General features: G+C 51.9%; 3 protein-coding genes across 3 annotated transcripts; 2 read left to right on the forward strand and 1 right to left on the reverse strand.

The window, feature by feature from the left end:
- Nucleotides 1-614: 614 nt before the first annotated feature.
- LOC136523340 (uncharacterized) lies at nucleotides 615-1,511 on the reverse strand. The gene has a single exon (XM_066517057.1). The coding sequence runs from the start codon at nucleotides 1,509-1,511 to the stop codon at nucleotides 615-617; it is 897 nt and encodes a 298-aa protein (XP_066373154.1).
- Nucleotides 1,512-2,101: 590 nt separating this feature from the next.
- LOC136523341 (thaumatin-like protein) lies at nucleotides 2,102-2,510 on the forward strand. Its single transcript, XM_066517058.1, has 2 exons — nucleotides 2,102-2,182; nucleotides 2,322-2,510. Exons 1-2 carry the CDS (start codon nucleotides 2,102-2,104, stop codon nucleotides 2,508-2,510), a joined length of 270 nt encoding a protein of 89 aa, XP_066373155.1.
- A 3,218-nt stretch (nucleotides 2,511-5,728) lies between these two features.
- On the forward strand, nucleotides 5,729-8,077 carry LOC136522618 (probable E3 ubiquitin-protein ligase WAVH2). The gene is made up of 4 exons (XM_066516427.1): nucleotides 5,729-5,847; nucleotides 5,955-6,374; nucleotides 6,459-7,715; nucleotides 7,802-8,077. Exons 1-4 carry the CDS (start codon nucleotides 5,743-5,745, stop codon nucleotides 7,868-7,870), a joined length of 1,851 nt encoding a protein of 616 aa, XP_066372524.1. The 5' UTR covers nucleotides 5,729-5,742; the 3' UTR covers nucleotides 7,871-8,077.
- Nucleotides 8,078-11,955: the final 3,878 nt, after the last annotated feature.

The raw sequence follows: 11,955 nt of genomic DNA on the forward strand, positions 1-11,955 counted from the left end.
GGAAACAAAGCTCCATTACCGACAATGATAGATGAAGGACTTGATGACGAAGGAGGGTGAAAGGAGGATAATATACCAGCATTGTTGACCATGAGTGCCGGCGCCGGAATTAGCATACCACTCGGCCGAAGTGGTGGGTTCAGCAACATGGTGTTGAAGTTGCTGACGAGAGACGATGCGTCCCAAGAGCTGCCCTGCATCGGGTCCCAGGGTGAGAGCTGCTGCTGCTGCTGCGAGGTACTGTCGTAGCCGCCAAAACCTGGAGGTGAGGTGCCATATCCCGGAGGGGGTGCACCAGCACCAGGTGCACCAGTGCCATATGTAGCAGCGTCGTACGGCGAGTAGAACACCAAGTACTGCTGTGCAATGAACGCAGCAGGCGGAGGACGAGGGGGCGCTCCTGGAGCACTGCCAGCGACGGGTGGATGCGGCCAAAATTGGACCGTGCCAGCCCATGGGTTGATGAAGGGCGCTGGCGGGCGAGGCATGCCGGCGTAGTGACCAGCACCTCCGGCATAGTGACCAGCACCTCTGGTATGGTTGCCAGACCCTCCAGCATGGTGAGATTGCTGTTGCTGTTTGCCTCCACGGTCACGACGTCGCCCGCCCGAGCACTAGGACTGGGAGGAGCCGCGGCTGTGGCCGCCATGCCCACTGCTGTGGCCTTGCCCGCTGCCACCAGAAGGAGTGCGTGGGGCAGCGACAAGAGCGGACGGCGCCGGTGGTGGTGGAGCGTCATTCCCGGCGGCGATGTCGTCGATATCAATCTCCTCGAGAAGGAGTAGGGTGCAGGCTTCCTCGAACGTAGGAAACGGCTGGCGCATCTTCAAGTTAGTCACCATGGGCCAGAACTTGTCGCTGAGGCCTCGGAGGAGCGTGAGGACCAGCGTGCGGTCGCCGATCGGGTCGCCGAAGTCGCTGAGTGTTGCAGCCATCGTCTCGAGGAGGCAGCAGAACTCGTGAATCGACGACACTCCTTGCTTGGCCGTGCGGAATTCGACGGAGAGGAGGAGAGCACGTGACTCGCGCTGGCCGAGGAACTCGTTCTCGAGGAACTTCCAGGCGGTGCGCGCGTTAGGGTTGCGCAATATCGTGGACTGCTGAAGATCGCCATGGATGGTGCCGTAAATCCAAGTGAGAACGGTGCAGTCCATCTGCACCCACGCCGGCCGGTCGGCGTGAACCACATTAGCGAGGACGTGATCCATGAGGGCATACTTGCCCAGAACGACGAGGAAGAGAGATCGCCACCGATTGTAATTGTTGGCGGCGCGATCCAACACCAGAGGTATGAGAACCTTGATGTTGACGACGGCGATGGCTGCGGCGTGAACAGCAGCATGCTGAGCCTCGTAGGCGTCGAGGGCGGCCGCGCGATCCGCAGCGGCCTTTTCCGCGGTCTCACGCATGAGGCGTGCGGCCTCCACGGCGCGTTGACGTGCCGCCTCCGCCGCATCATGCTCGCGCTGCTCGCGAGCCTCATGGGCCAGGCGGTCGGCTTCAGTCTCCATTGCTGGCGGCGCGAGGATCAGCGATGGGAGGGGATCGGGCGGTGTGCGCGGGGTCCGCGACGTCCCGTGGACGGAAGGCCGGCGAGTAGTGACGGCTCCGCGGCGGCAGAAGGGCTGGCCGGCGATCGAAAAGACCAGCGACGGTGCAGTTTTAGGGTTTGCGGAAACGATCGGTCGTAGGAGCGAACCGTGACGATGATACCATGTGAACCTGTAGTTTGGAGAATACTCTGTATTGATCAAGGATAGACAGTGCATACATATAGGCTAGGTGGGGAGCCTAGGACCGGCTGGCCCACCTGCCGGTTTACATTCTAACAACCAGGTGCTAAAATAAGCAATACGTGTAAGATGGTGATAGGCTAGCACCTCCTCTCCAATGTACTGTACCGCCTTTAGAGCATCTTCAAGAATTTTCTAAACCTTCTCCTAATCCTTGATTTTTAGAATAATCGGACAAAACCTCTCTTTAACAATTTCTAATCTTAGCTCATAAAATTTATGCACTTCGAAAAACACAAGCCAATCCGCGTAACTTTACGCACACCTCCGCCTCCGCCTCCGTCGCGACATGCAGGTGCGACTGCGGGATGGGGCAGGTCACGCGCAACGGCGGCAGCGGCGCCCCGCTGGCTACCCTGGCCGAGTTGACACGCTCGGTGGCGGCAACGGCAATAAAGACGACTTCTACGACGTGAGCAACGTCGACGGCTTCGACCTGCCCTTGGAGATCGAGCCCGCGGCCGGGGGGGCCGATGCCGGAGCGCGTCGTGCCCCGCGGACATCAACCCGGTGTGCCCGAGCGAGCAGGCGGTGAGAGCAGCAGCGGCGGCGGCGAAGAAGGACGGCAGCGGCGGCGGCGGCAGTGGCGATGACGCGGTGGTGGGCTGCAAGAGCGCGTGCCTAGCGTTCGGCACGGACGAGTACTGCTGTCGCGGGAAGTTCGCGTCGCCGGCGACGTGCAAGCCGAGCGGCTACTCCAAGCTGTTCAAGGCGTAGTGCCCTCAGACGTATAGCTACGCGTACGACGACCGGAGCAACACCTTCACCTGCAACTTCACTGCTGGCTGGGAGGTGCAGGGTACGGCAACACGACGGATGGAGGCGGCGGCGGCGTGGGTACGCGCGGCCACGATGGGTTTCGCGCGGGAAAAAAAAAAGACCGCAGAAAAAAACGCAAGTGGACCAGGTTTTCTACATATCAAATATTAGAAATTATGGGAGATGACTTTTTTTTTCTCCAAAAACTTTTTTAGGATTTGGAAAACATAAACTCTGGGAGATGCTCTTACCTTCGTCTCTGCTCTTTGCAGTGGCTTAGAACACACGTTGGAGCTGCCCTTAATGGAGTGCTGAGGCGTACATAGGACAAGTATTACTATGTTGATTTGTTTAATTATTTTTTCACAAACACTACAGTGTACATATTTTAAAAATGAAAAATAGGAATCCAGCTCAAGGCCACGCCGGCACCAGATCTCCGCGTTAGCACCAAGCCACACCGCGAACCACCATGAATCACGGCCTCAACCTCTGTGGCCATGGCACCACCACCACGAATCCTAGCTTCTCACCCATGCCAGATCTAGCTTCTCACCCATGAGAGAGAGAGAGAGAGAGGAGAGGAAGAGTCGAAGAGAGGATAAGGGCTCACCATGGTGGAGTCGGTAACACGCTTCTACACTTACTCGTCCCATATATAAAATCCATTGCCACCGCCTCGTCCATGCTCGAGATCCACTATCATTATCTCAGCTTTGTGGCCTTACATTCTCGCCCCATCACCGCCTCATTCTCTTAGACGTCATATCCTCGGGTCATCACCGCCTCATTCACAGTCTTAGAATTTAAGGGCTCATTTGGCACAACTCAGCTTCATTAGTTAAGTTTTTTTGTTTTTCAGCTTCCCAAACAACTTTCTGGTGAAGCTAAAGTTGTTTTGAAAACTTATTTAGCAAAATAGTTTCACATGGTAAACCAAACGACTAAAAAGACTATAATGCCATTAGATTTCGTTTTCCTCTGTTTCCGTCGCCTTCTTCCATCGGGCCGTGCAGAGCTCCGTCGTTTCTTCCAGCTGAGCTGTGCGCCTCTGCCTCTGCTCGTGCCTCCGTCCCCAGCCCAGCAGGTCGTGCGCCTCCACCCCCTCCCTCAGCAGTCTGCTCCTCGGCAGGCCGGCGCACGCGTCTCGACGGGCAACACCTCAACGACCATGGCGCTCGTCCTCGTAGGCCTCGGCGAGCTGTGCCTCGACGGGCCATCTGCCCCCGGTGAGCCGGCGAGATCCGGCGCCGTCCGCATCCTGGCGTCCGGCTGCAAGATCTGCTGGCGTCCGCATCCCGGCGGCCTCCACATCTGCGCGAAGGTGCCCGCTTGCATCCTGGCACTCGCACCCGCGTCCGGCGGCACCCGCGCCCGCGCTCGTGCGTGGCGGTGCCCGCATCCAGCAGTCCGGCGATCCGGCGGCGCCCCTGCCCGCACTCGCGCGTGGCGGCGCCCGCATCCGGCGATGCAGCTGCGCCCGCGTCCGGCGGTCCGTCGTGCCCACGCTCGTGAATGGTGGCACCGGCGTCCGGTGGCCGGCGGCGACCTCGTGTCTGCGAGCCCCCATGGCGGTCCGGCCCCAGCGGCCCCCGGCTGCTACTGGCGGGCGGCGCCCCAGCGAGCCGCACCCCCAGCGGGCGGTGCCCCGGCGAGTCTCGCTCCCGGCGGCCGCGCTCCAGTGGCCGCGCCCCGACCGGCCACGCCGCGTCGGCTCACTCCCCCCACCCCCACCCGCGAGCGCGCGCGCACTCTCTCTCTCTCTGCCCTCGGGCAATAGCTGTCTTTTAGGCCCAGTGGGTCCCACTTGTGTGGGATTCGCTCTTTCCCATTCTATTTCCCTGTGAGAGGAGAAGAAAAACAACAACCTGATTTTTAGATCAGAGTCATTCACCGGCTTTAATTGAAAGTTTAAAGAAAGCCCAAGATCCTGCTGGGAAAACCAGCTTACAGATTAAGCACTAAATTCTTCAACGAACTCTATAAACTACACATCAAAAGATCTATCATCAGACCTGTAAACCCAAGCAGCAAGTTTGAACCACCAATATTCGGACCAACAAAAGCAGACAAAAGACAACCACTCGCCACAGCTACATTGCCACAGTGGCATTAGAAGCAACTAGATTTATCATCTCGTTCGTCACAGGCTTCAGATTGGGCTTCAAGAGCGGACGCCAAGATTTCACCACCATCAACGTCTTGTAGATGATTGCCACCGGGAAAGTCATCGTCTTTTTGTTAAACACCACATCATTGCGCACCTTACAGATAGTCCATAACGCCCCTTTTGCATCAGCTGTCTTAGCTTTCAGTTTATCTTGAATTGCTCCTTTTTTCTCTTGAATTCTCGAACTGTGCCTGGTATTGAAATTAACCCCGGCACTCTTAACTGGCTGAAGTTTGGAAACCCCATATGATTCCTCTTCCAAAAGAGATGTCTGACCCCCATCAAATGACACCACATTTTCAAGTACCAGATCACCCTGCTGATTTACAGCCTGTTCGTTTGGCTGTGGCTTGTCGTAAATGATCGTAAATTTCTAGCCGGAATAGTATTTTTCTCTCACATAAACCAGCCAATAGTACTTCTTCACGAACCAGCAACGATACGAACCGAACAGACTGTTAAACTAGCAACTATTTAGAAATACTCCCTTCATCCCAAATTGTAAGTCATTCCAAGAATCTTGGAGAGTCAAAGCTTCTCAAGTTTGACCAAAATTATAAAAAAAAATTACAAAGATTTATGACATCAAATAGGTATACTATAAAAATATAATTAACAAAGAATCTATTGGTACTTAGTTGGTATCATAAATGTTATTATCTTATTATATAAACTTGGTCAAACTTGAGATGCTTTGACTCTCCAAGATTCTTGGAATGACTTACAATTTGGGATAGAGGGAGTAGTTGTTTGGTAAAAAAATAAAAAAAAAACAGCTCCCAACAGCTGTTCTGAGCTGTGCCATAGGAGTATGTCTGTTCGTGTTAACGAGAAGTTGTCTCCTAAAATCTGTTTTTATAAGTAGGAGTAGTAGTACTACTACAGTGTAATGCAAGCACCAATGTGAGTCTGACTAGATGCCTGATGATGTTGATCGCCAAGCTACATGGCTATATAATGTGCCCACCCAATGCAGAGAGGCCTTCTCACACAACACAGCCGAGAGACCAAATTAGAAGAATGATCACCAATACCCGCTTGTTCCATGCAAAGAAAATGCATACCACGTCGGGAGTGGCAGCTCCAATGATATGGCTCGTTTTCACGCTCCTGCTCGCATCAGTGGTCTACTTTTGTTTTCTTCATTTCATTTTTGTCCTTCGATTGATGGCACCTATCGTGACGACGAGCTGATGATTTATATTTCATCTACGAATACGCATGTGCCGCAGGCCGCCGCCGCAGAGACGGTGAAAGTGATCACCACCCCAGTCTTCGCTCAGATCCCTCGACTTCAGGCAAGCAAAGACTTCCAGGTGCTGGTGCGCGTCGAGGCGCCACCGGCGGCGCAGCAGCAGAGGCGCGTCCCCATCGACCTCGCCGTGGTGCTCGACGTGGGTGGCGGTGGTGCCACGGGCACGGCGAGGCTGGATGCGGTGAAGAAGGCCGTCAAGTTTATCGTCAGGCAGATCATCCATGACGACGACCGTCTCGCCGTCGTCGGGCCGTCGTCCAACAGTCCGCTAGTCACCGGGTTTCTGAGCACTCTCGAGGCTCGACGGAATGCCGAAAAATCCGTCGACGAGCTGGAGCCCCGTGGTGAGTTCACGTCTGGAGCCGGCGCCGGCGCCGCCTTGGAGGAGGCCATCAAGGTACGTGCACGTTTCTTCATTATCTTCAATTCAGACCGGCCAGCTATACTAGCTAGTAGCTGATCTTAACAACTGAAATTTCAGATCCTAAGGGAGCTACCGGCGACGGCGAGCCGGAGCAGCCGCGCGCGCTTCGTCATCTTGGTGACGGACACGGCGACGACGGAGGCCAGCAGCAGATTCAGCAAGCTGCCGCGCGAGGACCTGCCCCCGGTGCACACGTTGGGCCTCGGCGCGGCGTACGACCCCAGGGCGCTGCTCTACATCGCCAGGAAATCCCAGGGCACCTACTCCTTCGTCGACGACGAGAACACGGACGGCATCACGGGCGCCATCGCCGTCTGCGTCAGCGGGCTCAAGGACGTGGTCGCCGTCGGCACGCGCGTCCGCTTCGAGGCGCCCGTCGGGACGAGCGGGGTCACGATCGAGAGAATCGATTCGGGGGGATACGTGAGCCCCATCACCGGAGATAAGGCGTCCGGCGAGGTCTCCGTCGGGGTCCTCTACGCCGGCGAGGTGAAGAGCTTCATCGTCCACCTCAGCGTGCCTGCTCTGTCTTCGACGTCAACGACGACATCCACTGTCGACGGCGGCTGCGACAAGCAACAGCTGCTCACCGTCAGCTTCGTCGGCCACTACACCACCAGCGAAGGAGATGCTGCGGCTCCAGCTCCAAGTCCCCAAGCAATCTTGTACGTGCAAAGGCCACCGCCGGAAGCCATCGACGTCGCCGGCGGCGCGCTGCAGAGAGTCCCCGTCCCCGTGGTGATGAACCACATCGCGCGGTTCGGCGTGCTGGAGATGGTGACTACCTTCGTCAACGAAGACATCTGGCAGCTTAGTTCCATCACGGTGGAAGTGGCGACGAAGCTGCGCAACCAGTGGGAGCAGTTCGTGCAGGCGCGGCAGTTCTGGAGCGGCCTGGACCTGGGAGTCCTCGAAGTCGAGGTCAACAGGATGGTGACCTTCCTAGAAGCAGCAGCAGCAGGAACCAGAAGCGGCTCCTCGGCGACGGCCTACATGCTGTCGTGGCTGTCGAGCTACCAGATGCAGCAGCCGACGGCTATGGGCTCGCCGGGCAGCGTCGCCGCCGCGTTCGTCACCGTGAACATGCAGCTCACGCTGCAGCAGGCGACGATCATCACCACTGCTGCTCCACTATGCATCGACGGCGGCTGCCCGGCGTGCGAGTGCGGGTGCGATGACCGCTGCGTGCAGCCACTGCCGCCGCCGGTGCTCGTGCCGTCCGGACGCGGCGACGACACCTACCGCGTCCACCCCGCGTATCCACAGCGCGAATTGTTCAACGCCATCAACCAAGCAATGAAGCACATGTACCTGGTACGTGCCTTGATAGGCCTCGCTGATCAGTGACTACTGGATCGGAGTCATAACGTGCTGATGAGGACGTACACGAATGCTTGCAGGCGTTGGTCCAGGCGAGCAATCTCACGCGTTGCGACGCTGCTGCCGGCCTCAAGGTTCTGCCGGCATGATCCGGCGAGCAACGACTGACGGAGTACAGGCACAATGGAAATGCATACTCACCGCCGATCCATCCATCTAGCTACCGTCCTAGTACGGAAACGAAAACTACCGTTCATGGTGTGCTTGCAATTTTATTTTATTAACTATACTCCGTATATAAGTACTACTGTACAACCAAGCTTGTGATTAATAAGCAATCGATCATATGCATTCGATATTTCGATAACTAGTATATGCGTTGACTTTGTGCTCTCATTTGCTTTCTATTCCGAAACATTTTTCCGTCGAATCTCAGCAGACAGATAACACACTCACCCTGTACTAAAGGTGGCAACTGGTATTTTACCCAAGGATATAGTCTCACAAACCCGCACCCACGAGTAAAACTATGTACCCGTGCCAGCGCCCGCCACCTGTCACGGGCAGCATTCTATGCCCGCACCCGATGTAAGGAAAATAGATTTTAGGCCTATTTACTTTGGATTTTGGTGTTTGATGACTAACATAACTAAATTAGACTAATGAATTTGCAAGTAATTGCTTTGTAATTCAATAGGGTGCAAGACATGACTTGGACAGCGATATGATAACCCCACAATCAACACCATAAGCACGACCATAAAAGCACAAGAGAAGACCCAAGATATCAACCATAGTCCAAGCACGAAGATGGAACCAAGCCGGATGCAAGATCGCCAAGAAAAGAGCTCGGCAGAGGTGACCATACGCGGCCCTTATAGGGACCGGACACGTCCAATCAGTTGCTCGGCAACAGCAGGCGTCAGCAGCTGTGACTAGACGCTGAGCGAAGCAGTGACGGGACGCACCGATGACAGTGTTCTTCGTCACGACAATGTTTTCAGCGTGACCAGATGCAGCGGCACTGGATGACCAGACGCACAAAGTACAGCGTCCGATCGAGTTCAGAGAGGTTCTAGAGCGGCGCCAGCGCGATCGGACGCGTCCGATCGAGTGAGACCGGACTCGGCCTAGAGTTCGATCAACGCGCGCGCTTTAACGGTCGGGACGACCGAACGTGTCCATTCAGGACGACAGCAGCATCCGGTCAGTAGCAGAAAGCTGAGTTTCGTCTCTAACAGCTACTTTCTCGGTAGGGCTTATAAATAAACCCCCCAACCGGTCATTTGAGATATGGAGAGCTGAGGAAACATACCAAAGGTGTTGATACACCATTTTAGTGATCTCTACTTATATAGTGCTTAGTGATTCATTAGGTGATGAGCGTAGGTGCTTTGCGAAGTGCTTAGGTTGATTAGACCACCGCTTATGCGTTTGCTCTAGGTTTAGGTCTAGTGTTTAGTGAGTTTTGCACACCTCTTATCACTTGGTGCTTGAGCGCATCATTGTTGTACATCGGAGCGACTTGTAGTCTTGCGAGATCACACCAACCGCGTTTGTGGTGTAGCCACCACCATGTACCGAAGGAACAAGACCCATGGCGGTTCGGCCGAAAGCTTGATAGTGAAGGTGGCGGGAGCATCCGGGAGAGGCTTGTCGAAAAGCACGTCGGAGACCCACTTGCGCATGGGAAATGCCCGAGGCTATCCACGAAGTTACCCGACCCGGAACTTGGCCCTTGCAAGTGGCTGCAACGAGGACTAGGGAGAAGCTTGCGCGCTTCTCAATACCTCGGTAAAAATACCGGAGTCGTCGATGAGAGTTTGCATATCTCTACCTTACTCTTTAGCTTCCGCATTTACATTGCAATCTTAGTGTGTGGTTTACTTTTCTAGCTTAGTGATAGGCTAGTTGATAGGTTTGAAACCTAGGTTGCATAACTCCTTTTGCGGTAGAGATAGCAAAACCGTAGTTGCACATTTAGATAGTTTATCTTTTGCATAAGTTTTGCTAAGGGTAGAAAAAGATGCCATAGTTTAAAGTTAGAGTTTTAAGTTGCCTAATTCACTCTCCCTCTTAGGCATCATGGTCTCTTTCAATTGGTATCAGAGCAAGGTTGGCTCAATTTAGACCTTTGGTTTTACCGTCGTTGAGCCGACACTGTTTAGAGTGGTTGGAATGGATACCTCTAGGCCTCCGCACTTTTATGGCACTAACTTCCCCTACTATAAGCTAGAATGGCTTGTCACCTTAAGACGGTAGATTTGGGTGTTTGGAGAGTCACTCGTGACGAGATGAAATACATTAAGAATCCCGATAAACCCACAAAGAGTGAAGAAAAAGAAATTCATTTCAATGCTAGAGCTAAAAATGCTTGTTTGAATCTTTTAGCATGGATGTGTTTAACCAAGTGTTCACTTTAAATACAGCACATGAAATTTGGTTAAAACTCCAAGAGCCCCATAACGGCACAACTAATGTCCATGAGCAAAAACATTGTCTAGCTAAATAAAATTATGATTCCTTTAAAATGAATGATGATGAGCATGTTCGTGATATGTATTCTTGTTTGAATCTAATTATCAATGAGCTTCATTCAATAGGATTAACGAAGCTAGATGATGCGAACATCGTGAGGAAGATCATCTCCATGCTACCACAAAAGAAATATGCAAGCATCATCACCATTCTTCACAACATAGAGGACTTGAGCACCACGACCCTGACTATAGTCATTGGCAAGATAGTGGTATTTAAAATGTCACAAAACTGGATCAAGAAGAAGTTTCATCATCAAGCAAAGACAAAGCTCTCGTATGTAGTGAGAAAAAGAAAATAAAGGGCAATCAAGTTAAGACAAGCTCAAGCTCAATCTCCTCAAGTAAAGAAGAAGAAGATAAGGATGATGATGAAGAAGAATCAAGTGATGATGATCAATCTTTCTCGTCCACCTCTGACCTTAATGAAGAATCAATTAAACTTATCAACAAGGTGGAGAAGATGATCCAAAGGCTCAATGTTAAGGGTGTACGCCCATCCAAATTCAAGATTTCATCTTCACCAATCAAAGAAATGAGCAAAGAAAGAAAGGATGCTATGGATGCGATGAGTTGGAGCACTTTATGAAAGTTTGTCTAAACAAGCCCACACCCAAGACAAAGAAGAAGGCATACAAGGACAAAGCCCTTACATCAATAAGGTCATGGGATGATTCTTCAAGTGAAGAAGAAGACCACCACAAGATGCGTCGGACATAAGCACTCATCATCAAGCACTTCACGCTGTGTGCCTTATGGCACGAAGGTAACAAAAAGCCTATCCCTAGTGATAGTGACAATGATAGTGATAGTGATGATGAGCTACCTTCTTATGATGAAATTGTGTAAGAAAATCTTAACTTTGCTAATGTTTGCACTAGTCAATAAAAGAAGCTTGAAAAAACTTAAAAGAAAAACTAGATAGCTCACTAACAAGCATATGCTACTTTGCTTGAACAATATGAAACTTTTGCCTAATCTTAGTATGGAGCTATCTACTAAACTTGAGCAACTTGAGACTAGTGCAAACACAAATAATTGCACAATCAATGATGAGAAACTTGTAAAGAAAAATAAAAAATTAAAGAAAAATTTAGCTAAGCTCACAAGATGATTATAAAAGTTTGCTCGCTAAGATAGGAAACTATGTGCAAACATTGTGATGAGCTAACTAATAAAGTTGCTAATCTTGATGCCGTCAGTATAACTCTCACCAAGGCACCTAAAAAGAAATGTTCTATCTTTGACATGCCTAAAAAGGATGCTTCTACTTCTTGCAATGATTTATATTTAGACTCACCCTTGTGCAACCAAGTTTGTGTTGAGAAAATTGTTGTAGATACATGCACACAAGAGGTTGCAATGGAGAATGAGCAACTCAAGCAAGAAGTGGCTCGTCTTACCAAGGACTTGACTCAAGTAAAAGGCAAAATGGAGCAAGCCCAACTTCATCAAGATAACACCATCAAGAGAGTGATGAAGCTTGATGAAGGACAAACCGTGGTTTACTACGTGTGCCACAAGGAAGGTCACAAGTCCTATGAGTGCAAGGTGAAAAATGGGGGAGGAGCTAAGAAGAAAGAGAAAAACAAAAAGGAAACAAGCAAGCTCTCCAACACCTACACCAACAAGGTGGATAAAAAGGCCTCCACACCTTATCTCTTGAAAAGAAAAAAAATAACAAGGTGGTGAACATC

Source organism: Miscanthus floridulus, chromosome 18 (assembly GCF_019320115.1).
Source record: "Miscanthus floridulus cultivar M001 chromosome 18, ASM1932011v1, whole genome shotgun sequence".
NCBI classification, from domain to species: domain Eukaryota; kingdom Viridiplantae; phylum Streptophyta; class Magnoliopsida; order Poales; family Poaceae; genus Miscanthus; species Miscanthus floridulus.

Excerpts from the sequence above, each read along its gene's own strand:
- LOC136522618 (XM_066516427.1), top strand. The coding sequence starts at position 5,743 with ATGATCACCAATACCCGCTTGTTCCATGCAAAGAAAATGCATACCACG. Across the intron at positions 5,848-5,954 it reads CGCTCCTGCTCGCATCAGTG|GCCGCCGCCGCAGAGACGGT; the intron begins GTCTACTTTTGT and ends CATGTGCCGCAG. Across the intron at positions 7,716-7,801 it reads CAATGAAGCACATGTACCTG|GCGTTGGTCCAGGCGAGCAA; the intron begins GTACGTGCCTTG and ends GAATGCTTGCAG.
- LOC136523341 (XM_066517058.1), top strand. The coding sequence starts at position 2,102 with ATGGGGCAGGTCACGCGCAACGGCGGCAGCGGCGCCCCGCTGGCTACC. Across the intron at positions 2,183-2,321 it reads CACGCTCGGTGGCGGCAACG|GCGGTGAGAGCAGCAGCGGC; the intron begins GCAATAAAGACG and ends CCGAGCGAGCAG.
- LOC136523340 (XM_066517057.1), bottom strand. The coding sequence starts at position 1,511 with ATGGAGACTGAAGCCGACCGCCTGGCCCATGAGGCTCGCGAGCAGCGC.